This window comes from Cystoisospora suis (assembly GCF_002600585.1).
Source record: "Cystoisospora suis strain Wien I chromosome Unknown contig_1457, whole genome shotgun sequence".
NCBI lineage: Eukaryota > Apicomplexa > Conoidasida > Eucoccidiorida > Sarcocystidae > Cystoisospora > Cystoisospora suis.
Genome location: NW_027154257.1, coordinates 3,443 through 31,418, shown reverse-complemented (window position 1 = coordinate 31,418; position 27,976 = coordinate 3,443). Strand labels below are relative to the sequence as shown.

At 47.5% G+C, this 27,976-nt stretch overlaps 3 protein-coding genes across 3 annotated transcripts; all 3 read left to right on the top strand.

Annotated features, from left to right (window-relative positions):
- CSUI_003324 (5-aminolevulinic acid synthase domain-containing protein) lies at positions 1 to 9,913 on the top strand. The gene is made up of 8 exons (XM_068063522.1): positions 1 to 2,561; positions 3,408 to 3,549; positions 4,211 to 4,597; positions 5,136 to 5,219; positions 5,724 to 5,805; positions 6,834 to 6,996; positions 7,410 to 7,529; positions 8,076 to 9,913. The coding sequence occupies exons 1-8, from the start codon at positions 1,413 to 1,415 to the stop codon at positions 8,541 to 8,543; spliced, it is 2,595 nt and encodes an 864-aa protein (XP_067924502.1). The 5' UTR covers positions 1 to 1,412; the 3' UTR covers positions 8,544 to 9,913.
- A 597-nt stretch (positions 9,914 to 10,510) lies between these two features.
- CSUI_003323 (major facilitator family protein) lies at positions 10,511 to 18,227 on the top strand. The gene is made up of 11 exons (XM_068063521.1): positions 10,511 to 12,631; positions 13,195 to 13,784; positions 13,927 to 14,026; positions 14,218 to 14,419; positions 14,626 to 14,916; positions 15,241 to 15,326; positions 15,630 to 15,807; positions 16,059 to 16,175; positions 16,580 to 16,649; positions 16,902 to 17,625; positions 18,130 to 18,227. Exons 1-10 carry the CDS (start codon positions 11,704 to 11,706, stop codon positions 16,983 to 16,985), a joined length of 2,646 nt encoding a protein of 881 aa, XP_067924501.1. The 5' UTR covers positions 10,511 to 11,703; the 3' UTR covers positions 16,986 to 17,625; positions 18,130 to 18,227.
- Positions 18,228 to 20,751: 2,524 nt separating this feature from the next.
- CSUI_003322 (uncharacterized protein) lies at positions 20,752 to 27,546 on the top strand (the record flags this gene model as incomplete). Its single annotated transcript, XM_068063520.1, has 1 exon — positions 20,752 to 27,546. A coding segment is annotated over exon 1 (4,377 nt), but the record flags the coding sequence as incomplete, so codon positions are not given.
- Between the last annotated feature and the right edge of the window lie 430 nt (positions 27,547 to 27,976).

The window sequence follows — 27,976 nt, the reverse complement described above, 5'->3', positions numbered from 1 at the left end:
CCGACAAGAATTTTCGCTGTCCACTGGAATCATACCCCGACCGAAAGGCTGCTTGCCGTTGTACACATCCTTTTGATTGCTTAGGTGGCCATACACCCGCCGGTTCTCTTCAGTTTGACGGCGCGAGAGGAGGGCGAGTCGCGGCGTTTTTTTTTCTCGGTCCCCTCACTTCGGGGAGGTTCCGAAATGACACCAGTCAGCTTTTTGTATGTAGTGGTCTAACCACTACGTACAGTTGCCCTGATGATTGTTTCCCTCAAGATCTTAGATCCGCCCCTGTATCCGGCCTCTTCTTTTTCAAGAATCATCGCAACAGCCGTTGTTGTAGGGTCTCCATCCTCCTTGCCTCATCCTACACTTTGTATTCCGCGGAAGTGTTCTCCTTCGTCTTCTCTATTTCGCTTTCAGATGTTAATACGCCCACTACATGGGGAAGTCCCCGCTCTTTTTCCTGCTTCCCTTCTTGCCTTGCTTTTGCCGAAGTGGCTCTAGGCCCCGCCGACGCGGGAGGTCAGGCACTGCCGACAACTTCGACGGCGACCCGCCGTAGAAACTACAGCCCATTTGAACATAGTCATTTCTCTCTTGATCGATTTCCTTCCTGTGCCTCCTTCCCGTTCGCCAACTCCCCTGCAGCTAGGCTCAGTTCTCAGGGCTCGGGACCTGGTCTGTATTCTTCAGTTTCCTATCATCTATAGTTGCTGTTGCCCCTGGCGGGCGTAATACTTATTTCGGCTGATTGAGAACATCTATCTCCCGAACAGTGTTTTCACTCTCTAGCCTCGTCTCTTGATAAGGCAACGTAGAAAACCTGCTTCAGTCTTTGTAGGGTGGGCCTCGTTTTCCAGTGACGATCCCTGTCTGTCCATACAGTCGAAACTTCGGAAGGATTGCTAGACGGAGGAGGGAGAGTCTTTTGATGGAAGAACTTTCCATGCCGATGGTTCTATTTCCTTCATTCACGTGTTTACATAGGGTTTGCACGCTCCATGCCGCTTCGTGTGAACACTCATCGTGAAGGTCTATGTCTCACGGTGCCTGTACGTCTTCTACCTTTTACGTAGTCATTGACTCCAAGACGCACTCCTGCTATCGAAAACTTCTTGATTAGGACATCCCTTCGCCAAGTCAGATATACCTGCTCCTGATCATCTTGCATTCGGTGTCTCTGTCTCTAGAGACATCAAGGCCTACCTCTCTATGGACTCCTCTTCTTGACCTTCGTCTCCCTCATTTTGCGTTGCCCGGGAATCCGTACATTCTTCAATCCGCTCTTCTCTCATTCGTGCGACCTCTCCATTTCTTTCTTTCTTCTCTTCTTTCCCTCATTCTTCTCTCACCCTCTTTTTTCTCTCCTCTTCTCTTCCTTGTCATTCTCCCTCGACCCTTCATTCTCTCCACTTCTTAGCATCATGTCTCGCTTTGCACTTCCGGTGCCGACTGCCTCGTCTCGGCGAATGGCAGGAGCGGCAGGGGCAGCCCGGGGTGGGTTCCTCACCCCAGGAAAGAGAGTTACACGATCCCGTGACTGCTGTCCATTTCTTTCTCGTCATTCAAATCAATCGCTCACCTCTCTCTTTCCTTTTCGTGCCTTCTGTCCTGTTGCCTCTAAGCTAGATGCAGCTTCATTGCCTTCTGTCATGAGAGCTACGACTCTGAATCACCAACAATTTCTTCCCACGTCTTTCTTTCCCTCTTCAATTTCATCTTCTTCTTCTTCACCCTCCCACTCTGAGGAATCTCTGCATGCAGCCCCGGGAGCACAAGAGAATGACGAGGGTTTTCAGAGAGTTGCTAGGTCATCGGCCTCGCTGAATTGCACCACTCATTCTCGAGACAAGACATTTCTTCTAAGCCAGTCACATGACGAAGACCTAGGTAGCCACCATCGACCTGACGAAGAGGAGATGTTCGTAAAGAAAGGTGTACAAATGACAAGAAAAGAAGGTTTATCTCCATTCTATTATGAGGCGAAATTTGAAGAAGCCTTACACACTCTGCATGCAGAGGGAAGATACCGAGTTTTTGCACAGCTGCAAAGAAAAAGAGGACAATTCCCGAAAGCCTCTATCTTCTTTGGAGAGACACCAAAAGAAGACGGAAAGATACCGTGTTCCTGGGGAGCTCAATCAGAGACCTCACCTCTTCATGAAAGGATGATTAAGACAGAGAACGCATTCTCACATGACAAAGAAACCCACCACCAAGCCCCAACCGTGTCTACAAGTTGTCTAGCTAGCCAAGAAAAGCACGGGAACAAAGAAGTAGACACGGCCGCGATGCGAGATGCTAGCTCTGCTAACGACTGGCGACATCAAAAAGAGAAGCTCCACCTAAAGGGACTGGAGAGAGAAGAGAATCTTAAAGGATGGACAAAAGAAGGAAAAGAAGAACCGAGGGAGAAGAGAGAGAAGAGCTGTGGATCTGAAGGAGTCAAGAGAAGTGAAGAAGAGGAAGAGAAAGTGTTGTTCTCCAAGGAGACTTCTCGAAGAAGGGACGAAGTTCAACTCTGGTGCTCCAATGATTACTTAGGAATGGGCCAGCATCCTCTCGTTTTGCAGGTGAGTCACAAAAGCCCAAAGAGGAGAGTGATGAGAGAAGGGAGTAAGAAGGAGTGAACCCGCCCCCCAACGAGGAAATCCTACCAATGAAAGATGAGTTAGTTTAGGAAAAGAACGAAATGAGATGTTGCGTAGGGAAAGGTGGAACGGCTGCTTGGTTGGGTTCTGAGCTTTTTCTGATGTTCGTAATGGAGGGGGAAAACGATTTACGTGTCTGTACAGACAAGCGAAAAACCATGAGAGATATAGGAAATCTCTATGTGGGTAGCTCCAGCTCCATGTAAGATATAGCCATGAGATTGTTTGAGGAATGGACATAGGATCTTCAACTGTTGGATATCTCTTCATTTCGATTGCCATCCTTCTTATCGTCATGAAGGAGGAAGGAAGATCTCTCTCGGCTTCTTCGTCCTCTTCTTCAGCAAAGAAGAGAGAAGGGGATCATCACCACGCTATGTATCATAAAGACAACCATGAGAATAGAACATGCCAGAACCAAGATGAAGGAAAAGAAGATGATCTAGATCGTATAAAGCTCCTGGAGATTCTCTCTCTCATGAAAGGCGAAGTCGTCTTATGATGATCTCTCCTGATACTCTATATAACAAATTCATCGCAGAGAAACTGCTAGGACCTTGTGCATGCGTTCTTTTTGTTCTACACACTTCTTTATCATCTTCTTTCATTCAGCCGTTCACCATCTCAAGATCCCATTCTAGCACTGTGACTATGGATCTCGCTCTGGTCTTCTTTTCTTTCTCTTCTTTTTCTCTTCTTCTTTTATGTCTTGAGAATCTTGATCAATGATCGGCTCGAGAGATGGGGATGTGGATGTGGTTGTTCTAGGCGGCCCATGCAGCGCTCGAAGCAGCAGGGGCCGGTGCAGGAGGCACAAGGAACATCAGCGGCAATTGCACCTATCACTTAGAACTTGAACGTGACCTGGCGGCTCTCCATGGAAAGGAAGCCGCACTTCTCTTCACTTCTGGTATGTCTCACCTGAAGACACACGGAAACCTCTTAAACAAATCAACATATAGAGGAAAGAAAGACAGGCTGGAGGAGCTCACGGAGGGAGAGAAAGAGAAATGACTTGTCTCCTTGCGCTTCGCCTTTCTTCCTTCTTCATAACTCTTCTGTAGTTATGTCTTCTTTGAGATGGAGACCATAGACAAACTTCAATATGACTTGAGAGATAAGGCTTCATTTGTGAATGAGCTACCTAGCTAGCTGCCTTGGACAGTGTGCCTTTTTCTTCTTTGGGCCTTTGTTTTTCGATTGAACTGGATTTCTTCTCATCATGCAATCCGTCTTTACTCTGTTTGAAGCAATCAATACAAAGCCCAGTAGACAGCCAGTGATAGGGAGGTATGGTGTCTCTTGGATCATTTAGGAGGGATTCTCACATAGGAAGGTCTAGACAAGAAGACACGACTGTGGTTTTCATTTGAAACGTATCTATCATCTCCGTATCCTGTCATCTTATCTGACCTTGTCTCCTTCTGTTCTCCGAGAAGCTTCTGTCTTCGCAGTGGTCTTCTCTTCTTGGTGTCTCTCTTTGCTTCCTGTCTTAACGGAGTGCATACATACATCCATTCTCTCTCTTTCTTTGAACTTTCTTTCTTTTGATCTTTTCCTTCTTCTCCCAGGTTATGTTGCTAATGAGGGATCTCTATCAACACTAGGAAAGCTATTGCCGAATCTTCACATCTTCTCAGATGAGAAGAATCACGCATCGATCATTGCAGGGATACGAGGAGCCCGATGTGCTAAGGCCATCTTCCGCCATAACGATCTTCTTCATCTAGAAACTCTCTTGATGTCGGCGCCTGCGGAGGCCCCGAAGCTCATTGTATTTGAAAGTGTCTACAGCATGGACGGCAGTGTGGCTCCTGTGAAAGAGCTATGTGATCTAGCTGAAAAGTATCACGCTCTGACGTATATTGATGAAGTGCATGCAGTAGGGATGTACGGCAAAACAGGAGGAGGAGTCACGGAGCACACAGGCCAACAAAAGAGAATTGATCTTATCAACGGTAAGAAGAAAAGAAGAAGAGATGAGAAACAGAAAGAGGAGATAAAGTAGTCACCTCGCTCATTACGCGATAAAGGCAAACCGGAGAATATGTATAGATCTGCAGATCTCTTCATGACCAGAATCTCCTTCTCTCTCACCTCACCGGGAGAAAGAAGAGAGAAGTCGCCATCTCGGTTCTATCTGATTGAAGCCTCCTCATCTTCATGTGTGTCAGCGAACAACCTCTTATCATTCTTGCTTCTCTTGTGCTTTTCTATCTTTCTTATCATGGGTTTCGACATGGATGTATGGAATGACAGGATCATGATCTCTTCTCTAAAGCGGACGTGTCTCTTCCATGTGAAGTCCTATCAAATGTTGGATGTGTTTTTCACTGAATGTTTTTCTCTCTCTCCTGATTGCCTTGAATGGTGTGCCAAAGGGTCTCTCTACTAGATACATGAAGAGTGAGAAGGACACTCATGATCACATGTTTTCTCTCTTTGTTACTTGCAGTCTAGCTTTCTTAGTTTCTTTATGTCTTGCTTTCATTCTAGGGACACTGGCGAAGGCGATCGGAGTCTTTGGAGGTTACGTGGCAGGAAACGCGACTCTGATCGACTGTATACGCTCTTACGCCGGTAAGAGAATCAGGGACAAACACACACGCACACCCTTGATGCCTCGACCGATTCATGATGGCGAGAAGAGAGATAGGAAAGTCAGTAGGAGTTGAGAGATGTAGGAAGTTTACATGGGGAGATTGGAGTCTCTCACACATGTGTTCAGCTATATCTTCATAATATGAAGTAAGCATACTTCTTTCGAGGATTGACATTTCCTCCCTAGCTCCGCATATGCAGACATCTCGAAGAACCGTGAAAGCAACTGCTTCTGCCTTTGTATCTCCCATACTGTATAAAGGCATATGTGAGAAGTCTAATGTGTATACCCTGCCATCAACCCTTGGAGGGCCGTGCTAGACTGGAGTACGTTTGAAATGACAGTATAGACTAGCTTTAGGTACACGTGGAGGTAAGGTATAGACTGGTTTCTATCAGTCTTTTCCAACGGAAAGAGAGGTAGGCGTATCTGGCGTACGTTGAGGGTGAACTTTTGTTTGTCTTATTGTCTACTGATTACAGCGGGGTTTATCTTCACATCTTCTGTTCCTCCTGCCGTCGCTGCTGCGGCGTCAGCATCAGTGCGATATCTCCGAGAATCCTCGTAAGACCTTCTCCTACGTCTCCCTCTGAACTCACACCTCTAAACGCCATACCAGTTGAAGGAGTTGTATATATATATCTACATACATACACGATGTGTTGCCTTGTGTATGGACGTTTGGGCTACCACAACCCACCACCCAACACTCATATGGATCTTCATGAATGTTTCCCATGTAAGACGTTTAAGTCTCTGTCCGTAGGCCCTCATTGACATTCACGTCTCTCTGTATCTTTTCTTCTTCAAGAAGATAGCTTGGTCCTATCAAGTCCTTGATCTTCCTGTATCTAGTACATGTCTCGTTACCACTCGAGTGGCGAAGATACAGAGGACACTGCAGGATAGGTAGTCAAACATCTCAACGCGTGATCGAAAGTCTAGCTGTTACGAAGGAGAGACTCAGTTCGTCGCCGCGCGGCTGACAGAGTTTAGGATAGCACCTCGGACAGCAAGGGAACATCCATCACCTCTGCTGTCCGAGAGGCTGGAGATGTGAGGAATTGCCAACTGCATGCAACTTGCTTCAAGTGTAGAGAATCATCGCGAGTGATTTATTACATCACACAGCCAACAGAGGCCTACGCAAATATTCCGGAAAAGGTCTACAAAGGAGTGGATAGGATCGTCGCCGGTCAGGAGCATTCCCGACGGAAAGCTACCGTTTCGATTGTACTTGGATCAAGATACGAAGGTGCGAAGAAAGAATAACTTCTTACCTTAAGCTGAGGCCTCAAGTAAATAGGTAGTATTGCGCGTATATAATAAAACACAACAGATAGAAGAGCGTGGCTGCTTTTGTGGAAGAGACAACCCAAGCAAAGACACTTAAGTCATTCGCAACGCTGTGTACATACAGCAGGCTGATGTCATTTCCTTCCCACTAACAAATGTCGTTTCGTGGAAATTCGTCTACTTCCTCGTTTCCTCCGATGTTTCGTTTCCTCCTCGTGATGACGCATGCTCTCTCAGAATCTACATAGTTTGTGTTGTGTTGGTTTGTGGTTCGATTAACCCACCTTTGTACGCAGGAAAGAAAGGCACCTACAGCACGTGAGAGCCGCGCAGCTGAAGAGTCTTCTCGTGTCTCGTGACTTCCCCGTTCTGATGAATGGAAGTCATATCGTTCCGCTGCTTATAGGATGTCCGGTCGCTTGTAAGCAAGCGTCTGATTTGCTTCTTCATGAACACAAGGTGAGCTCGAGCTCCTCCCTCCCCACTATAAGAAGGAGACAGGAGAAACATCAGAATCAGGGTAGTCTGAAGATTAGGATTTTTCTGCTGTTGTACGTCTTTCTTGAACTTCCTCCCTTGCTTAGCTCTTTCTTTGCTTAGTAGCGGGGTGTAGGGTCGCCCTTAACACTAGGGGAGGTAGTAGGCCGTAATGTGTCTCTATACAAATGAGTGCAGGCACTCAGTAGGTGATATGCTTCTGTAGATACACTGGAAAGATCGAGTAAGTCATGATTCATTTTAAACCTGATGAAGAGACCCCATGTATGCTGGAGTGTTTTGATGATGTTTTATTGCATGTATGTACAGGTTCTATCTTGATATTCATGGTCGTGTCTGCGCTTCTTGTGGTTTGCGGTGATGGCCTGCTGCAGCTGTATATACAGCCGATCAATTATCCAACAGTGCCACGGGGCACGGAGCGTCTGCGCATCACACCTGGTCCCCTGCATTCGTATGAAGATCTCGTGAACCTTGTTGAGTCCCTCGATAAGGTAAGGTATACATGTATTACTAACAGGCAACCTTCAGCCATTCAGACCAAGAGAGAAAGGCTTGATTGATGTCTACAAGCACCTGGAGAACTCTACTGGAGGAGGGGAAAGGTGCACGTGCTCATTCGTTCCAGACAACCTGACTGAGTACCGACTATATTCAAGAGCCTATACATGCTGATATGGTCTTTCGGATACACCTGTCAGTATAGACATACGAAAGAACTCGCCTATGAATGGAGTTTCTATCTAGTTTGGCATACGTACCTACCCCCAGGGTCCAGAAGGAAGAGTGTATTCTCGCGGGAACAATACTTGTGAAGACTTGACTGGACCACACACAAGAGGGGGGGGGTCTTTCCCCGTCTTGGAGTCGTGAGCGCGCGTCGTTTCGCGTGGGAGATAGCCTCCTCGCCTCTTAAATATTGGACGTTTCATGGGTATGAAAGAGTTTTACGGCATGCTGTGTGTATTGCTCATTCTATTATGCTATTATTCTTCATTCATAGGTGTCTGATCTATGATTCTGATTGGTGGCCTTTCCAGGTCTGGAACGCCTTAGGACTTCTCCGCGCTACGGCATTCAAGGAAGTTCACGGTCTTCATGTGGGGCCGTATGGCCTCACGTCGCCATCTGAAACTGAGATGGGAGACAGTCTTTCAGTTTCTTCCCTTCACCTAGGGAATCCATCTATAATAGACAAAGATGCAATTGCAACATGCAGAAGCGAAAAAGAAAGAGCTCTACTTCAACTGACACTCCAAAGACAATTTTTCTTCGGAGTCGAACAGCCAGCAGAACAGGAAATGCACTATGTTGACCGTCTTAGGTCAAGAGAAAAACAAACTAGAGGTCCTGAGAGTGTATTTCAACGAGGCGGCTGTCTGAGTGTAGAAAGAAGTGGAGACGATCAAATTTTTTTACAACACATTACCAATCAAGCAGCGCTCCTTAGAGAAGGTGTCACACGGGCGAGGAATGAAGAAAAGGCCATTCAGGTTACGGTCGCTTAGCTTCTTGCACCCCTCCTTCAGGTTGTTTCTTTCTTCTTGTGCCTCCCATTCCTTCATCACTCTCCCGTACTGCCGTGTGTCAGCGGCACGGCTGATACACAAGAGCCGTCCCTAGGAGGGATAGAAGACACGATCTAACCCCAGACACGAAAAACCACGGGGTAGCCAAACTGGTTCTTTGTTTTAAAGATGACCATTTCTCACATTTTTTCCCGTGTTCCCCTCTTGATTCGGGTGAAAGCATGTTTTCTGAGCCGTGGAGCAACGGAGATCACATCGAAATCTCGAGCAGCAGCCGGAAAGCTATACGGTCTGGCTTCGAGGCTCGTGACACCGGAGAAGTGAGGGGAGCTAAGCTAAGGCCTCTTTTACTCAGCGAGAAAGAAATACCGGGGGTGTCAAGCTGTGGTATAGCAATGATTGCAGGTGTTCAGGCCATGTGTTGTGTAATGCGATGAGTATGTCGGCAGTTTCAGCGGACAAAGGACCATGGAGGTTCTTGCTGTCCCGCATTGCACGCAATGCTCACACTGAGAAATGAAGTGACACCCTCACTCTCATGGACTACGTCAAACCATAACTCTCCGCGACTCTAAGTCCCGCACCGGGGGGGGAGGCATCAGTCTCTCCCTGTCTTGATCTCCAGTTGCCGTTTCTCTTTTTTTTGAAGTCGCTGTGCAAAGGGACTTCTAAAAAAGCATGCCGGCCAGCCGCTTGTTTGTTGAACGCGATTCACGGTGGTTCTTCCTCGATGAAGAAATGCCCTTTTGTCGAGTGTTCCAGGGGGAAGTTGTCCTTTTTACCGGGCAGGTGTTGATCGAGGGCGTGGCTTGTTCGTGTAGCGGATGTTTTCTCATGAACGGAATCAGTTCGTGTCTACAGTCCTGCCGTTGTAAATACCTAAATATAAGGGTGCAAAAGGCCTTCTTTGTAATGACTTGTCTGGGCTTCGGTAGGTTATTACTTTGCAGAGGGACACACCAGAGGGGGCTGTAGGCTGTAGAACCTCAACAGATTTGATTTTTGTGCTTCTTCCTGTTTGATGAAAGAAGGGGTTCTGAACGTCTTTTCATCAGCAGTGAACTTTTCTGCTGCCTCCACGTCTCGTGCCTTGTAGGTAGACATCTGTCAGCAAGTACCCTCAGTGGAAGGCCGCACGAAGACATGTCTTTTCTTGGTACAGGGCTGATGGAGAGCGAATCTGAAGGTAGTATGTTCCGTGACAGCACAGTGACCGTTTTTGAAGCTGAGATTGAACTTACACAACAGGTGTGGAATGGACTTCTTCCTGTCATGGGGACTCCATATTTTTCAAGATCACTTCGAACGGAAGGTACCTTTCACTGTGAGATCTTTGAGGCATCTCCGCAATCAAATGCCAAGAAGTGAACTTCGCCCGCTCACTGTCTGACGGGTGTTTGCACAAGCGAGCTCGGTGGTACGCTGGATAAAGACTCCATCCGTTTGTCAGGAAAATACTGCTGCCGGCGTAGGTACAATCAAGCCCAGCGGCTTGGCTTATCCCTCAAGCTTCATACGGTTCAAAAAACGAACGCGACACGGAGTACTCAGTGGGGACGGGCGGTGAGTTAGAGGGGAGACCGTCAGCACACTGGGGACTTGCAAACTGCTGTGCACCGCGGCGAAGAAGGGCGCTGGAAATGTGAATTCTTAGTATCAGTGGATCTGCTCCGTTCGCTTGCATTCGCATGGCACCTGCAGTACGCGCACGAGGACTGGAGCCCGTAGTGACGAAGCGGCTTTTGTACTGTATGGGGTCCTCCCCTCTAGTCGAATCACCCCCACACAGGGGACTTATAAAGGCTGAGAACCTCCTCACAGATCTCGAATGCGCGGCGCTGGCAGCGAGGCCGCAAACGCCAGGCAGCCGGGAAAGGCGCATCTGATTCAGCACATCCTTTTCTAATACACCCCCACGCTGTTAAGTCATAGTGCTACTGACAACATGAGCAGTTTGACGCGGCAGGGGTGGCTTCCAGAGCACTCATGGAGGAGGACGTCATGGCGACGGCTGTGGTTGGCCTTGCCGAGGCGTTGAGGTGTTAACGACAGCCTCCTACGTTCTGTTTGCATCTAGCGAGCAAGTGTCTAACAAGGTTCATCTCTTCGACTCTGTAGAGAAAAGTGAAACACTCTGCATTATTCCGTCCTAGTGTTTACCCTAGAGACCCTTCAAGGGTGTAAAGTGCCTTCCTGCCCCCCTACCCAGCGGAGCCTTTCTTTGGCTCAGCCACAACAGCGATCTTGACCTCCACTTCGAGGGAACGGCTCCCATCATACAATACCAACCACCCCGGTTTCGTGTCCACGTCCCGCTTTACGCTACGCGCTCGTCGCCAGCATTTCTCCTTGGCGGTGGAAGAACGAGGTGGTTCCTCGTGGATAAAAATGTGTGCCTTTGCTTCCGAAAGGTCGTCCAGGTACCTTTTTCATGTTTCGTGGTCGATTTCTTCGAAAGACGCCGTAGATCTTGTGCATCCCTGTGGACGTCGGGCACGGACTGTGGACGACGGGGTCATGGTGACCTCCGCCAACGCTCGGGTGTCTGGAGTCCAGCGTGTGACAGTTTTCTGATTTTCTCGTGAAGCTCCTTCTTGTTAACGGGTTTGCCGAAATGAAGGTGACAGCTGCGTCTTTTTTTGCTGCTTGTTGGCACACCTCTTCAGCTTTTCTTCAAAAGCCGAGGCGGCATCTTTCTCTAAGAGACTGTCTCCGGCCTCAATCCGGCCAACACTCGCTTAGTTCTCGCGCGGCTGGACTCATTCTCAATTCACAAACGCAAGCTTTCCTTTAGCTTCCATTTCCTCTTTCTAGCTTCACTTCTTGCTTCCTTGCTTTTGTCAAGTTGACTTTTTATTCCAGGTTTTCCTTCTTTTGTATATCTTGAGCTTACGTCTTGTCTTCATTAAGGTGGCGGTGCGGTTGGGTGTCATACCAAGAGGTCACGTGTATGATAAGAATGGCAGCGAAGCACATGAAGACACTTGGTCCGTCTCTTCAAACTTCTAGCGCTCTTAGCTCTCCTTTCCAGATACTGCTACGCTGATCATCTTTTGCAGTGCCGGTTCTTTTTCCTTCTCTGACGGCTTTGCATTTTTCTCTCACCACGCGGTCGCGGCGGATTCTGTCGCTGTACACTATGGAGCAACGTGATCAAACTCTTGCCTACAAGCAATCTAGTTCGAGTGAGCCAACTCTCCATTCAGTAACCGCTTCTGCACATTCTCTTCATCAGTCTGCAAAACGCACCCCGGGGCCTCTCCCACTCTTGGCTAGACCTCCGGTGACAGTGCATTCCTCCACTACAATCCCCGTTAACGGGGTGTCTAATCCGGTTTTGAATCGCGCTTTTCATGAACCAACTTCTCTCTCAGCTCATTTTCCGCAAGAAAGAGCGCGTGTTCTGCACCTAGGGACTCCGCCATCTCCTCTAAATCCCTGCGTGAACACTCCGTATCACTCTCGCTCACCATCACCTCCTTGTCCTCATTTCTTTACATTCCCTTCAACACATCCTTTCCCGACAACAAGTCTACAAAGAAATCCACCTCGAAGTCATTCTCTTCCCATTTGTCCCTCTCACTTCAACCTCACGGGTATCGTACAGCAACGACAGGCAACAGACAGTAGGCCTTCTCGTTATCTGCCTCTACCTGGCGTTCACACATACACCCCAGCGGCTAATACAGCCACTTCACGTGGCGACAGTCCCTCGGGCATAAGAAACCTTCTTCCCGGGAAGAGTAACACAGGGGATTCCTCTCTTTTACCTGAAACCCTTCACCAGAATCGACCATCTGGTGTATTGAAGAAATCAGAAACTGTGTTTGAAACTTCATCTCCTATAGATCCTCGTCTTCCTCATCTTCCTCTACAGACGACGACAGCAGCTCCATCTGAGTGCTCCAATCGTACTATTTCACGTCTCCCAAGTTTATCTGAACTTATGACGAGCCAAATGAGACTACAGCAACAAGGCTGGAGGGCTGACACCTCACCCCCTTCATCCGAGACTAGAGCGCATGCAAAAGCACACATTCTGCATCAGATGGATCAGCTTCCTTCAGGTAAATCTTCACTTGTGAAAGTCCGTTCCTTCTATCTAGACATCCATCCATGTTCTTGACTCAAGATACACATCAAGTTGTTTGATCTAGTGTGTCTGTACCGCGCAGGCGTGTTCTATCGTGAATCTGCAATTTGTTTCTGAGATTCCTGGCCACCCGACGGAATCCTCATGTCTCCTCTGCTTGAAGGGACAACTCTTCAATAAGAGAAGAAGACGTCAGCTGTTCTGAAGACATGTGTGCGTTTCTTTTCCCTTGGCCAACTCTCTCTTCAGTAGCTCTCTTAGACGGGCATTCTTCTGTTCTCTTGTCTCCATCTCTCTCCCGTCTGTCTCTCTGCCTGATACTGAGGGATGTATGACTATCTAAATGTGTATGTATATGTAAGAGTATGTATGGATGAATTTGTGAATATGTATAGGTATGTATGTGTGAATATGTATGTAGTTACGACTATGTACGTATGTATGTAAGCATATGCATGTGTATGTATGCGGCTATGAATATGTATGGCTATGTACATCTGACCATGTATGACTGTGTATGTTTCTCTCCCTTTGTAGGTATCTTCCAGGAGGCATCCAATACACCGAAGATGGATAGGGGTGTCTCTCCCATACATCATCCGAGACATCAGGCTCTCTATGGAAATACTTCGCCGTGTACTCCTCTTCTTTCAGATCATGGCGCAGAGTCTGTGGGGGGAGGGACGATGATGGTAATGATGCGCCAGGCCTATCCTGGAAGTCACGCATCCCGCGAGAGATTCTCAACTTCTCATACAACTCATGAAGAGACTCCTTCTTCCTCTTCTTCCAGTACTTCCACTGCAGGAACGATTGTTCCTCTTGGATGTATGGTCATGATGGCGGTTCTTTGTAATTTTGACCATGGAGTTATTCCGGCCGTCTTGAGTGATATCCAAGAGCATTTCGATGCTATCGGTTATATCGAACAGAGCCTGCTTGGTTCCTTAGTCTATGTTGGAGTTGTCTCCGGGACGTTCCTCGCAGGTGTCTCTACGAATTGCATGGGAGCAAAATGGCTTCTTGTCGCCTCTTTACTTGCGGCAAGTGCTGCCCTCTATGGATTCTCATGCGCCACGAGCCTAGCTGTCATGTACACCGCCCGATTCTTCGTAGGGTTTTGTCAAGTAAGTCATCTCTCTCGATCTTCTTCTCTTCTACGTCTCTTTCCCTAGCTCTTTCAAAAGAAACCATCTAGACAACTAGGGACATATCTCTCCATTGTGGGTCATGTATATATGTCTCCTGTCTTTCTTCTCTCCTTTGTAGGCTTTACCGGTTGTGTACCTCCCTGTATGGGTCGATAGCTTTGCTCCAGAAGGAAAGAAGACTCGATGGATGGCATACTCTCAACTTGGAAGTATCGGAGGTAAGAGATCGATCATCTTTTTCTCCGTATCTATCCATCTTATATTTCTCTTCTCTAGAGAATCTCCACCCCTACAAGGCGAGGAACTCGCGAGACTATGAGTTGTTGTTTTTCATGTCAAAGGATTCTCAAATCTCATCCTTTCTTTTGTTCTTCTTTTCTTTTCTTCTTTTGTTGGTTGTCTTCTTCAGGAAGTGTCATAGGCTATTTCCTAGGGGGAATTCTCTCTCGAGTTCATGGAGATACAACAGGAACCGGCTTAGGGACTTCTTGGAGAACTCCTTTTCAAATTCAAGCGATCGCCATGCTCCCTGTTGTGGTGGTTTTAGCATGTTTACCGACAAGTGCGATTAACGTTCCTTATCATACTCTCTTGACAACAGGGGGACGCTGGTAAGCCACTCCCACAATCTCTTCTTCATCTCTTTACATTCAAAGATCTATAGAGTTCTTCTGTCAAATTCTGGTCATCGTCTCTTCTTCTCTTTCTCATCCTTTCTCCTCTCCTTTTTCTTCTTTCTTTCTTTGTTTTTCTCTCTTGAAAAGCAGTTCTGACCTGTTCGTTTGTCTCTCTCTCTCTTCTCTTCTGTCTTCTGTAGGCCTGAGGATTCCCAACGACAAGGTTCCCCCGTACAGCAGCCACCAGCGTCGCCATCAGATCTCTTTTCTACCCGCTTCTGGAATATCATGACAAGACTGGCCTCAGGGGCAAAGAGCCTACTACGCAATCCTCTCTATGTTGTCATCACTCTCGGAATGAGTATCTTATACTTCGTAGTTACAGGCATACAATTCTGGGTTACCGAGTATATGGTGGTGGTTCTCAAGTTCAATAAGATGACGGTCGTCGTTCTATCCAGTCTTTGCTTTCTAACAGCTCCTACCTCAGGGTAAGTCATCTCTCTCTCTCTCTTCCTTTCTACATCTACGCACTTCACGCATGCATTCTTCTTGTAACTTGCCGTTGTTTCTGCCTTGCCTGAAATCAAACGCGACCTCTGTTCATGCCTCTGTCGATCTACCTGTCTATCGTCTCGTTACTTAGAATGCACATTCGTATCCGCTGTCCCCCATCAGACGCACAGACCATCTATTCTAAACGGTATCACTGTACCATGTGGGCAGTCTCTATATATATATGTGTACGTACATGTCCCTCTACATGGATATGTATATATGTAGATCTATTGGCGCTGTGATGTCCTGTCTTTCAGGGTTTGGTGTGGCGGGTGTATCTGCGATCTCTGCGGAGGATATCGACAGCAACGTACAGCAGTCCGGGTAGCAACTCTCTTTGCAGGTAAGTCTAATCTTTGGAAGGACTCTGGAGTTGTCACAGACATCAAAGCTTTAATGAATCGTACAAGTCCAGGAGGGTTCTGCTGCAGTTCCTTTTTCAAAGTGGAAGGAGATAAAGAGGCGTTTGCATTCCTCTTCGCGGACCCCATATGTATCCCCTACTGTCTAGAGCCCTGGGTGTGTATGCCTATCCTTCTACCTCTAGTGCCCCTTCAATATCCAATCAGAGACAGAGCCAAAGGACGACTGCTTGTCTCCTGTCTTGTGTGACTGTCCTTTTTCTTCTTCTTTTGCTCTCAATCAGGTCTTTCGTCTATTCTGGCGGTAGCGTCGGCTTACGTCACAAATCTTTTCCTGTTTGCGGTTCTACTCTGGGGCTGTCTCTTCGCTGGCGGTGCTCTTGTTCCTGTCGCTGTTGGAATTCTCCTCTCTTCGGTTCCTTTCCAGCAGAGAAGTCTTTCCTCAGCCATCTCTCAGTTCTCGTGAGTCTCTACGATTCTTGAGAGGAGCCCTACAGATGTCTTTGCCTCGCTCAAGGAAGTGGTAGACAAGGATTCCTTATGATAGTGTCGAGGAGTTGAAGATGATTAGTCCTTCAACCTACATTCTTGGCTCAAAAAACTGAACCTTTTAGGGAGTAGGCTTTTGATAGTACTCAAAGAAAACTTCTTTTGTATCGCCGTGGTTGCTGTGTTTGTTCGTTTGCATGCATGCATGTGTTTCTTTTTTACAGCTACAACGTCTTAGGATGGTTTGCAGCTCCGATTGTTAGTGGAGCAGTCATGGACACCATCAGCACGTGGCAAGCCGAGCATCTGATCTCCTTTCAGGGGAAGGAGCTTCCTCTCTCGTGAGTCAACTGAAAGCAAGTTCTTTATTGCTGATATATGAATTGCATGCCCCAGGCGTGTAGGGTGGTGTTGTACCAAGATTCTGTGGGGTAGGAGGTACCCGTCGTGTCACTCTTGAAGCAACCTGCTTTTTACCTTCATCTATAGACAGACTACGGGACGTCATGAACCTTTCTACAACGAAGGAGAGTGGATACATTCATTAGTCACGAGAATGTAGAGTCTGAAAAGCTTCTCCGCCGTGGTCTGTCTAGATCTCTATGTCTCTGTTCCTCTATGTGTCTTTCCGAGCGAGTTCTGGTACTACACAAGAAGAATCTTCAAAGAGTTTCTCTCTCTAAATGCGATGGTGTCTTTTAGATCTTGTTTGTCTTTGCTGCTTTTGAATGTCTTTCTGTTCCAGGGTTGGCTTCACCATGATTCTATGCGCGAGTTTCATCGGGTTCATTTTCTTCGCTATAGCCAATCTCCTGGTAGGTCTTTTCGAAATTGCTAAACGTCGTCTTCTCTTTTCTCTTCGACCGCCTCTTTTCATCTTGCGGTGGAAGAGATGGGTGTGTCTCCGAGTGATCGGCTCAGAAAAGGGAGTGTTTGCTACATCCTGCTGAGATCTCTCTCCAGTTTGACGTTCTCGCTGTAGTCGGTCGTGCGTACAGTGTTCCTTGATGCTCTCTTCTCTATTATATAGGGGCTTCGTGTTGTCATCTCTTCTGGTGTACGTACAGACACTACTTCCTGCTGAAGAGGTAGAGAAGGAGGAACTCGAGTTTGGGCTGGCTCGGAGCCGAATGCCAACTCTATCTTTCTGACGTCCTGTGTAAAGGGATTCTCTCTCAGACATAAAACGGAACAAGATCTCCGCGGCGGGAGAACTGGATTCAAGAAGGCAATCTCTTTTTTTTTCTAAAGATCGACTTTCTTGCAAAAGAGTGCCTGAGTTTACCAGTCGAATCGATTTCTAGACACCCGACATCTCTCATAACAGAGAATCATGCATGATTGCATGTCTTCTTCTGAACTTTCTTTTTTTCTCCTTTCTTGATGGCCACCAGTCGTCATCATCATCGGCTTATATTGTGAAAGAATTTGGCATTACGCCTCTTTCGCCTGTTTATGAAAAAGAAGGAGGTTTAGTGCGTGAGCTTTCAGCTCTCATCACCTCCCCGTCCCTAGTTCTAAGGCTGACTCAAGAACGATTTTGCTTTTACTCACTCTCTCTGGCTCTTCCAAAATTCTCGTCTGGCGCCACCAGCTACAGCAGAAACTTTGCTCTCCAAGAAAGACTCGTCGAACCTAAAATACGGAGAATCCAGTTGATGAAACAAATGACGAGAAGCGGGTCCCTATATATTTGCATAGAGGTGCCGTAAAGCACAAGGCTCTTTAGCAAAGGCGGGATTGATCCTCTTTGATTTCTAGAATGTCCTGCGTCGTCTTACCTCACCGAGGGTAAGTAGGCCTCTCTGTGTGGATATCTGCTTCGCCACAGCAAGAATAGCTGACGAGGCTTATCTGGTGGTATGAGCCGACTGGCAGAGGACAATAAAAAGCAACCACCACACTTGTGAGTGGGGACGTAGAGGGTAGGCGCCCAAGGCTTGGGCAACAGACAGATCTCAGCTTGGCGAACGCTTTTTATTGAAAGCACTCAGATACACACATGAAGTGGTTCATGTGTAATCAAAAGATCCCGGTATGCACATTGCCGTCCGTGCGAAAAGTAGCGAATTCCTGTGCTACTGCAGCCATAGTAGCGGAAGTGTGCTCAAGCTTGAAGACCTCACAGAGATCAACAGAGGAAATTCCCGACTGGCGCGGTCGGCGCACCGGTGCAGTGAAAATGAATCTCTTCCTTTCCATGGCTGAATCTCTTCTTCCTGTGTTCAGCTGGGTCCTTTGTATTTCTGTCCCGCCAGTACAGTCCGGGGTGTCCACTGCTGTGCCTGTTCGCAGGCCGGCAGTCCGCTTTCCTGAGGTAACCTGCCTCTCTATGACAACGTCAGCTGTAACTGTCCTTCTGTCTCCGTATGCAATTTTTCTGTGCACTCGCCTCGCGGGCACCCTGGCTTAATTGCCGGGGAGCTGCGCTCATAGAAGCCGTGTTCGAATCTGTCTGCTGATAAGATCACCCCCCCTGGTCGGTCTATTATCTTTCAAAGTAGCTCAGGACTTGTTGTGTGGACTACCGGCGTCTCTCGTCGGAGGCCGGGGTGCCACGAACAGAACGAATAGCACCCAACTTTCTATAGTTCGGAGGCGCGCTTCTCATCCTAAGCGTCCTGAGGCGAATAGAGTCGTACTCTTCCTCCCGCGTCTCTTACACTGGGAGACCCAGGAAAGTTTCACTGACACTGCTGTAAAGCCTGCAGTGTGAAAGTGCCAAGCGTCACATGGCGGCAGCCGCTTCCTTGACTGGTTCCCTTGTTGCTAAGTGACTTGCTCCGACAACGCGCGGCCCCGCCATTGTGAAACCAGTTCTGCGCTCTCGATAAAGCATTTATCTACAGCCAGGATAGCTGTTGTGTTTAGTTAGCGGCATGTGTCAGGGATAGGAGACTAACCGGCCCGCCTCAGGACCTTGAACTGCGAGGAGTTAACTCGCGCGTTTGATGACACTCCGGGAGAAAGCCGAAGTTTTCCCTCACATCCCATACCACGAAGTGGTTGTGAGAGAGAACAACTCTTCTCTACCAGATTGTTTTTGGCAAGCACCAACAAAAGGCTCTTTTGCCACTTTGGATGCAATGCGATAGTTTCTCCGCTTAATAGGCAGGTTCCTTACAAACACAGTGGATGGAGGAGAGATTACGGATGAGTATGCAGCTCAGTGCAGACGGTGACAAACTACTTGCCATGCGATCACTGCTGTCCCAAATTTTCTGGGGAAGAACGGGAGTACCGCCTCAAGCCCTTCGGGGCCTTGCGGCGAAACGACCTTCGTTACCATCTGGATTTTTATCTCCCGCACCTGTGTCGGGAGGTTCGTTCCCCAGCAGTAGCCCTACCTGAATAGTGACGACAGTGCACTCTGTATCTTGCTGCACTAGGTACGTGTGTTCTTAGCATAGTATACTATGCCACAATGAACCTAGCACATCACTCTACTCTTTTCAATATGCTGAACAAATACAAACCACGTTGCTAAGTCCGAGCGGCGGTCTCAGTACAGATTTCCCAATCAATAGACGATCACTTTTGCTAACGGCGGTCTCTCCCACGGACCGTTACTCACTGTACTAGTCAGGACCGAAGCGAAGAGTGTCTCTCTTTGGACTTAGTTTCTTGTCTGTCTCATCAATGCAGTGAAGCGCCGACTCCGGACATTGGATTGAAGGCTTTCGTATTGATACTGTATACTGGATGGATGCTTTCGTTAGTCGTCCGGTCCTCAGGCGTCGTCAGCATGCCCCCATGTCAGTTACTCCTTCAGCAGCACTGTGAGCCGTGCATGATACCAGGGGACCCACCAGAATAGTATGGCACCCCGGGATAGCACGGATGGGCGGTGTGACCAGGAAATCCCATCATTCCCGGCGCAAAAGGATATCCGGTGGCGGGCATTGGAGGGCTGGGGTAGTAGCCACATGCTCCATGGTCCCCGTGCATCTTTTTTCCCGACTTCTTGGTAATTTTCACAATCTGGTGAGTGGAACCTGTCCCTGTCGGGGCATGATTAACCCAGTTGGACTCTCCGCCGCAAAGTGGGGGAATAGGTAATGTGGGCGCTATTGGCGGAGGAAATTGAGGCTGAGGACCGTTCCAAAAACATCCCTGAGAAACATTACATTGTCCCGGATGACTGTGTTGATACACCGTGGGGGAGAAAGAACAACCTGTTTGACAGTGCGATGTGTGCGAATGTCCGTGGTGACAGTGATGGGTGTGACTACGATGGTGATGCGGTTGTCGGGGGAACAAGAAATCCATGTCAAAATACTTCGTTATGTGGTTAAGAAGGCCCCGATGATGATGATGGTGATGGCCGTGGTGACCCATTTTATTCCAGAAAAGGAAAATCAGCGGGGCTGGTGTTACGATCCAAAGACTTCGGTCCGATTGTTTAGTAGTAGTAGCAGCAGCCGCACCACCGCAGCATCAGCCGTCAAAGGCAGTAACAGGACATTCATCACATCCGAATCATCACAGAAGATAATCTGCCTCATTAGGTGTATGAATGTCTTGTTGCTGACGGGCCTCGTAGTTGATTCTGCAAGGGCCAGCGACGACAACATAGGAAATCAGATTCGATAGGTCAGCAAACTTAGGATCAGGCTCTTACACCACCAAGCAAAAAGAAACACGGCCACCGATTGCAAGACGAGCTCACAGGTCAAAGATCCATTCGCTGTCTCTCGTAGTTGACACTGAAAAGCGTCTCATCGCATAGAAATAAGCATCTTCAGACTGCTTCTATTTACACACCAGGGCTGCTAGTTCTGTCTGCTTTGCATCCATCTCTATTGTAAGTGTACATGCAGTCCTTCAGTGTGTGTCGAGAAGTCGGTAGAAGCAGTGGTCAAGTGAAATTTTGAAGGCTTCCCACTGAGCGAACCTTACGGACTGGAAAAATTAGTATGGAAAAGCTGGGGATTGTGTGGAGGAGAAGAAGGACGGCTTGATTTGAGAGAGGTTGGGGAGATACCGGAGCTCTTCTCAAGCACAGCTTCTTCTCGCTCTCGGGCTCTCTCCTTTCAGACTCCCCTGGTGTCGACCTCCCTTTTTCTCCCGCTTTCCCGTCTGATCCTTGTGGTTTTCTTTTCTTTCTTCGGTCTCCCTTTCTCTATTTCCGAATCCGAACTGCTGCCGTGGAAATTTTTTTTTGAATGACTTCCTTTTTCTTTCCCGGCAGGTACTCTGTCTAGTGTGCTGTCTCACAGAACAAGCCGGGATAAGACGAAGGACGAATATAGAGTTCTCAAGCATCTTCATCTACAGTAGAAAGGAACAACAGCTTCTAGCATTCTTTACGGAAAAAAGGGAGATCTTCCCTTTGGCTTTCATGTCTTTTTATTTGCATCTGTCCGCCTCTTCTCTTCCTTTCAGGAGAAGCAATTGCATTTAAAACTTGTCCGTACGACAGGTTCTTTTTTCTTCTATCTCTCCAGACTTTTTTCATTCCTATTTCAATTGTCATTCACTCTGGAGAAACGTTACGAGTGCCCCACCTTCTCCATTTCCCGTTCTTTTTTCTCCTACATCCCTCTCCAACTGCGCCGCCCGCCCTGTCGTAAAGCGTCTCTCCGTCAGACCCGTTCCTCTTCATCGGTCTACTCTCTTCGTGTTCTCTCTCTGTTGAATCGGCAACATAGCGTCCAGATTGTCATCTCCCAGCAACACCATCTCCGTCATTTACATCTCTCTACAATTGTCTCTCTCCATAGACAGAGAGGAGAGCAGGTCTCTTCTTCATTAGAATCAAAGAGGAGGAAGACCACGTACAATTCCATCCAGCGAACACACCCAAAGAGGTTCATAGCTCTGCGGCCACAGCCATACTCGCAGACACCAAAGAGAAGGCTTTACCTTCTCTTCTCATTCACATTCCTGGAGGTGTAGTTGACCAATCTTTCGTTAACAACATAACTGTACACCTCACACATATTCTACCCCTCCTTCAGTCGGATGCCTTCCTCAAGGGAGGAGCTCTAAGTCTTCTTTTCTTCTTTCCTTCCTGTTGTCTTTCTTTCCCTACATGGAGTTCTTACAGTGTTCTTACTGCTTCAAGCAGTCTCGAGGGGAGGGCCTGGACTCTTTCCTTTAATTCATCTTATCAGAAGAAGGAGGCTGTCTCTATCTAGGCTTGCTGTATGTCTATCTATCTATCTGTCTATACATCTATACACCTATATAGATATGTATAGATCCGTTCTTTCTCTCCATCTAAGGTCTTCTGTTCTCAGGAGACACTTCGCTTTTCTCTCCAATTTTTACTTCATCTTTCGTTCGGAGTGTATGTGAAGCAACCAAAGAAGTCTTTATATTCTTTCATGAAAGGTTTACATGAGGAAGAATGTTTCTTTACCAGGTGTCTTCTTTCCTCGTACGATGCTGTATAGATACCTACGAAGGCCTTAACTCTGCTCTTCACTTCTCTCTCTCTGAAAGGTGTGCACCCTCTTTCAGAATTCTTAGGAAAGCTTTCGTCTTCTTTCTTTTCTCTTACGTACCTTCTCTCTCTTCTTCTCTTAGAGTAACATTGGAAGAGAAGACATTCTTAAAAGAAGAAGAAAAACACTCCTCGCTAGAGAAAGGTTGTAACAGAAGTTCATATCATCAAGCAGCAGATTCTCTCTCTTCCGACTTCTCTTTCTCCGAGATCTTCTGTCTCTTTCATTCTTTCTCTTCTCGGTAGCCATCGTAAAAACGTTGTTCCTCTGAGAGGGGATGCATGCATGCGCGCATGCAGAAATTCTTGGAAGTCTTAAGAAAGACTCACTTCCTTCGAGCTCTCCTCCTTTCTCTCTTTTGTTTATGCTCTACTCTTCCTACCGTAACTTCTCTGCAAGTGTAGCCGTTCTTTCTTTCTTTCTTTCTTCCTGTCTGCTGGAGTTTAGCTACAGAGAAAAAACAAACCCTCTCTTTTCCTTTTCTTCTCATAGAAAGATTCCCTCTCTTTCTCTTTCCTGCGTGAACGACGAGTCTATTCATTTCGAGAAGCACCTGTAACAGCAAGAGGCTTTCCCTCTCTCTTCCTCTGTTTTTCTCTCTCTTTCTCTCTATTTGAAGTCTTGGTTCCTACATATGGACCACGCACACGAAGAGAGAGAGAGAGAGGTATGGGGTTGAGGTGTACATACACCTGAGTTTCTTGTACCCGCTTGAGGTGTCATAATGAGCCACCTTTGTTACATGACGATATCGTGGTGTTTCCGACATTATCTTCATCACCCTTCCCTCTCTTCTTCTTCGTTTTTGTTTTGAAGATCTCCCATCTTTTCATTCATTCCAAGTCATTCTAATGCTGTCTCCCCCTTTTTTCTTCTTTCATCCGAATGAAGGCTTCAGTTCTTCGACCACCTCCTCCTCCTCCCCCTCCTCCTTCTCGTCCGTCCAAGCGTCCTTCTCTGTCTCAGTCTTGCAATAGCGCCTTGTGGTCAAGGGGAAGAAAAGGAGAGCGAGAAGGAAGACTTGATGACTGTTCTTCAGAGTCGGGTCGAAGAAGAACATCTCTCTCTCAGTCTCGAGATTCTCGCAGAGAGGGGGGCGCAGGGGGAGGACGTCCTTTTTTACCCTTGCATGCGAGTGCCGATGAATCTTCTCTTAAAGCTTCATATAAATCCATTGGGTCGTCTTATAGGGGCCAAAAAGCCACTTATACCTCGTCTTTCTCTTCTGTTTCTTCCACAGCTTCTACTCGAGGAAGCCTCCTTTCTTCTTCTTCATCCTCCTCATCGTCTTCCATAGCACCCGTCACTTGTAAAAAGGCAGCTATCTCTCATATTACAGCAAAGAAGTCTGTGCCTGTCTCGTCTTCTTCTTCTTCAAGCTCGAAAACGCTCCTTTCTTCCAACAGACAAGGAGGAGAAGAAAGCATCACAGCCCACGCCAAGAATCCGAGCAGCCATCTGTCTCCTTTAGCTTCATCGACACTAGGAGGAGGAGGAGATACCTTCTCATTAAGCCAACTTCGAAAAGATCATTCCTCACTACAGCGTGGAAGCGGCGGTGTTAGGAAGGGAAGTTCGTCTCGTAGTGGTAGCGCGGGAAGTTGTCAAGGGCCATCCCGTCGATGGCTAGTAAATCGAAGGCAAGGACGGCCTGGTCTTCTTTCTCAATCACATCCTCCCCCGTCGGAAAGCGAAGTTTCTGAGACAAAGCATGCGGAGACAACAGGAAAAGAGGAGACGGGAAATCGCATCATAGAAGAAGAAGATGGTCAAGAGCGCCCTCAAGGACAAGAAGGAGAAGGAAACTTCAACTCACGATTAAGAAAAGAAGAAGAAGAGATTCCGTCAAATTTTTCTCCTACAGATCTTCCCCCCCTCTCTTCACAGAACGGAGAGAAACATCCGTCAAATGCCCTACCTCTTCCTTCTCAAGAAGAAAAGAAAGACCTCTCAGAACCTTCCTCTTCTTCCTCATCTTCATCTACAGCTACACCCACGCCTTCAGACTGGTGGAAGGCGTATCCGCCTCCTCCTGCTCTTCCTCCTTCCCCTCCTTTGCGTGTGCCTCCTGATCTTCTTCTTCTTCAAGCGGAGGGGAAGAAAAACTCAACGGCGCAGAGACGTCCGCTTGTCGATGTTGATAGCCTTCCGGTAGGGGGTGGAACTTGCGGGGGAGATTTCGAGGAGCTGCTTGAGACCGCTCTTAAGAAAGAAGAAGAAGAAAGAAAGAAGCGACGTCTGCGCCTTTTGAATCTGAAGAAGAAGCAGCAGGAACAACAAGAATCGACTCCTGCCTTTTCGTCTTCTTCTTCTTCGCATCAGCAGATCTCCGGTGGCGTCTCTACAGCTTCCTCTCTTCTACTTACAGGAGAAGGGCATCAAACTCGAGGATTTCATTCTACTGCTTTCTCAGGAGAAAGGGGAGAGAGTGGTGAGGTAGAAGAAGAAGAGCTTGATTGGTTACCTCCAGAAAGGCGAAGACATTCGCTTGAAGAGAAGAAGAGAGGAGAACAGAAGGATCACGATAAGACCTTTCTTTTCTCCTTTCCTTGCTACTCCGACGGAGGAGAAGAAGAAGACTCATCTTCTCCCTTTGATCTTCGAGAAGAACAAGGAACAGGAGAAAAGAAGAAGAAGACCACACATGAGAACCACACCGGACAAGAGAGAGAAGAAGAAGAAGATCACCCTAACTTTCCGATGGCAACTTCATCTTCTTCTTCTTCAGCTCCTCCTCCTCCTTTTTCAGCTGGGAAGCAAGTGTCACCTTCATCGCAGCCGAGCCCTCGTCCCTTTCTTCGGAAGCGGGGGGGCATGCAAGCTGCCTTTGCTTCTAGACTTCTTCAGCAGCAGCCTCCGGGGCGAGGACGTCCAGCAGGGACAACGATCACAGGGGCGTCTCCCCCCACAGGAAGAGAAGAGACAGGGACAGGTGGAGAGACAGAGACAGGAGGAGGAGCATCGACCATTCACCATCGACATTATGATGATCGGTTATCTCTTCTAGGCAAGGCTAGTCTTAGGGGAGATGTCCGAGATAACAACAAAGAGAAGGAAAGTTCGTCTTCCTCTTCTTCCTCTTCTTCTTCTTCCTCTTCAGATCGATATGCTTCTCTACATGATCATGGAGGAAGATCAGCAGATGCGGAAGAAAGAACAAGAGAAGAGAAGGTGGCTGAAGATGATGAAGACAATGTCTCCGTTGTGATGTGGGATGAAAGTTCATGTGAGTGGGAAGGAGGAGGGGGAGGAGAGGGCCCTACACTCCCCACAGCAACAGGTGCGGGTTCTGTTCTTTATCCTCCTCAGCCTTCTCATGTCTCTTCTTCTCCCTGGATGAAGAAACAGCTAAGGCAGCAGAGGGGAGAGGGCTGGGAACCCTCTTCATCGCCACCGGGAGACAAGCGAGAAGAAGGAGAAGAGGACAAGCGATATCTCTCACTATCTCGGCTGGAGAGCGACGAGAATGAAGGAAAGGGCGACAAGGAGGAGGAGGAGGAGATGCGAAGTCATACCAACTTCCCGAGGAATCGCTATCTTGAGACATCGTCAGCAATAAGGGAAGAAAGAAGGAAGTCTTTCTCTTCGTATCAAGGAAAGAATTCTAAGATGAAAGACTCAATCTACCACTCCTCATTCTCACCAAGGTATTTTTCCGACAACAAGAACAATACATTAGATTATAGCTTTGGATTGACCGGGGGAGGAGAAGGAGGAGGAGAAGAAAGACGGCCCCTATGGAGGAGACAGCTTGGTGAACACGATGAAGATCCATTCTGCTTCTCATTTGAGGAAGATACAGGAGAAGAAGATCGACTAGACAGAACAAGAAATGAAGAAAGACAGAGAAGGAAGCCATCGATTTCTAAAGGATCGGAAAAAGACCCAGATGACCGAGTTCATAGTAAAGATTTACCTCTCTTTGCCTCTCTTAATCAAAGTTGTTATGTGAATGAAGAAGGAGATTTCGCGACTCCTCGATCTGCTTCTTCCTTAGAGCCCTCCTCAGGTGTACATACACATCAAGATCGCTATGCAAAATCTCGGGGTGGTGACCCTGCGTATATGTCTGGTGTCACACCTTCCTCGAAAGAAGGAAAGTCGATAGAAAAAAGAAGAGAAGACGAGGAAGAAGGTCTGAAGAAGGGACAACAGCGATTAGCCCTTCTCTATAAGAATAAGAAGACTTCTCATCTTCCCGATGAAAGACAAGAAGATGAAGAAGAAAGCGATGTGAAGAAGAAGAAGAACACCTCTCATACGGTAGATTTTCCCCCACATCGGAAGGGGACAGGCAAGACCAACATTTCCAGCTGTACGTACAGCACATTAACAACAGCAGCATCAGGTGGAGGTCCAGCCTTGTCTTCCTCATCACATCATGGGCTTCTCTCGCAAACTTTTTCTATGCTAACTTCCGAGATCGGTGAACGGACCGCCGCGGCTGCGATCAATCCAACTCAATCAGGTAGACATCTCTCACAGGGAGAAGAAGGGGGAGAAGAAGAGACAATGCCTTGTCCTCCTTCTTTCGGTCTGGAAGAAGGCGTTTCTTCTTCTTCGTCTTCAGGCAAGAGACAGTCATCACAGAGCCATCCCCCTGGACATGCTACTTCTTCTTCTTCATTCTGTGCCTCTTTATCTCCCTCTGGTGATGCAAAGACGGAAGAGTGTACATCTCTTTCTCCCCCTCTTCATTGCAATCGAGAGATCGCCATAGACAAAGATGATGAAGAAGAAGAGGAAGCCCCTGTCTCAGATCTTGTACGCCAGCACTTCTATTCTGTCCCCTTAGGAGGTAAAGAAAGCTATGAGATAGACACTCGAACTAGAAGAGATGAAGAAGAAGAAGAAAGGAGATGGAGACTAAGGAATGGTGGGCCTCGTAAGGATAGGGCGAACGAAGATCGACTGTATACCGCCCGCCCAGGGGGAAGGCCGACGTCAGAAGAAACCTATCAAGCAAGACTTAGAGAAGAGCATTTTCCACAACAGAAGATGAACAAGATTCATTATGAATGGAGAGACATGAGAAATACACCTCCTCTCTCTTCTTCTTGCCACGAAGGGCCGTTTGGAACACGAGGTAGAGAAGAGGTAGAAGAAAGAAATCTCACCTTCTTTCTCGATAGACATACGATGGATCTAGGCAAAGAGATCGACAGTGACAAGACGAAGCTCTTCTCAGCAGGGGGAGAAGAGGCTTTTCTATCGAAAGACATTTTAGAGGGAAAGCTAAAGTTGTTAAAACTCCAACTGCAACGGTATGCACTCATGAATTATACACCACAGACAATCTCTCTCTCTTACAAAGGAAAGTCAAAGAAAGGAGAAAGAAAGAAAGAAAGAATAGTAGATGAGTAGATAGGTCAGCAGCGTAGGAGGCTTTCTTTCTTGTGTAAGTTTTCGTTTGTCGAGAGGGGGTATGAATGAGCCATCAGGTTGCCTTGCACGTACGTTCTCAAGTGCAGAGCTATCCCCCATCACTCCCACGCGATGTTCGTTCATCTGTAGATGGGACCAAGATACCCAACTCTACATCTAGCTACATAGACAGACAGACAGACAGAGAGAGACTGGTGACGCGTAAAGTAGTTGTGGCTGTTTAGGAGGAGCAGTAGTCGGACGCCTCCTGTGTAGACTCAGGCTACATGGCGGGGATGAAGTGTCTTTCTTTCTTTTCTTTATGAGAT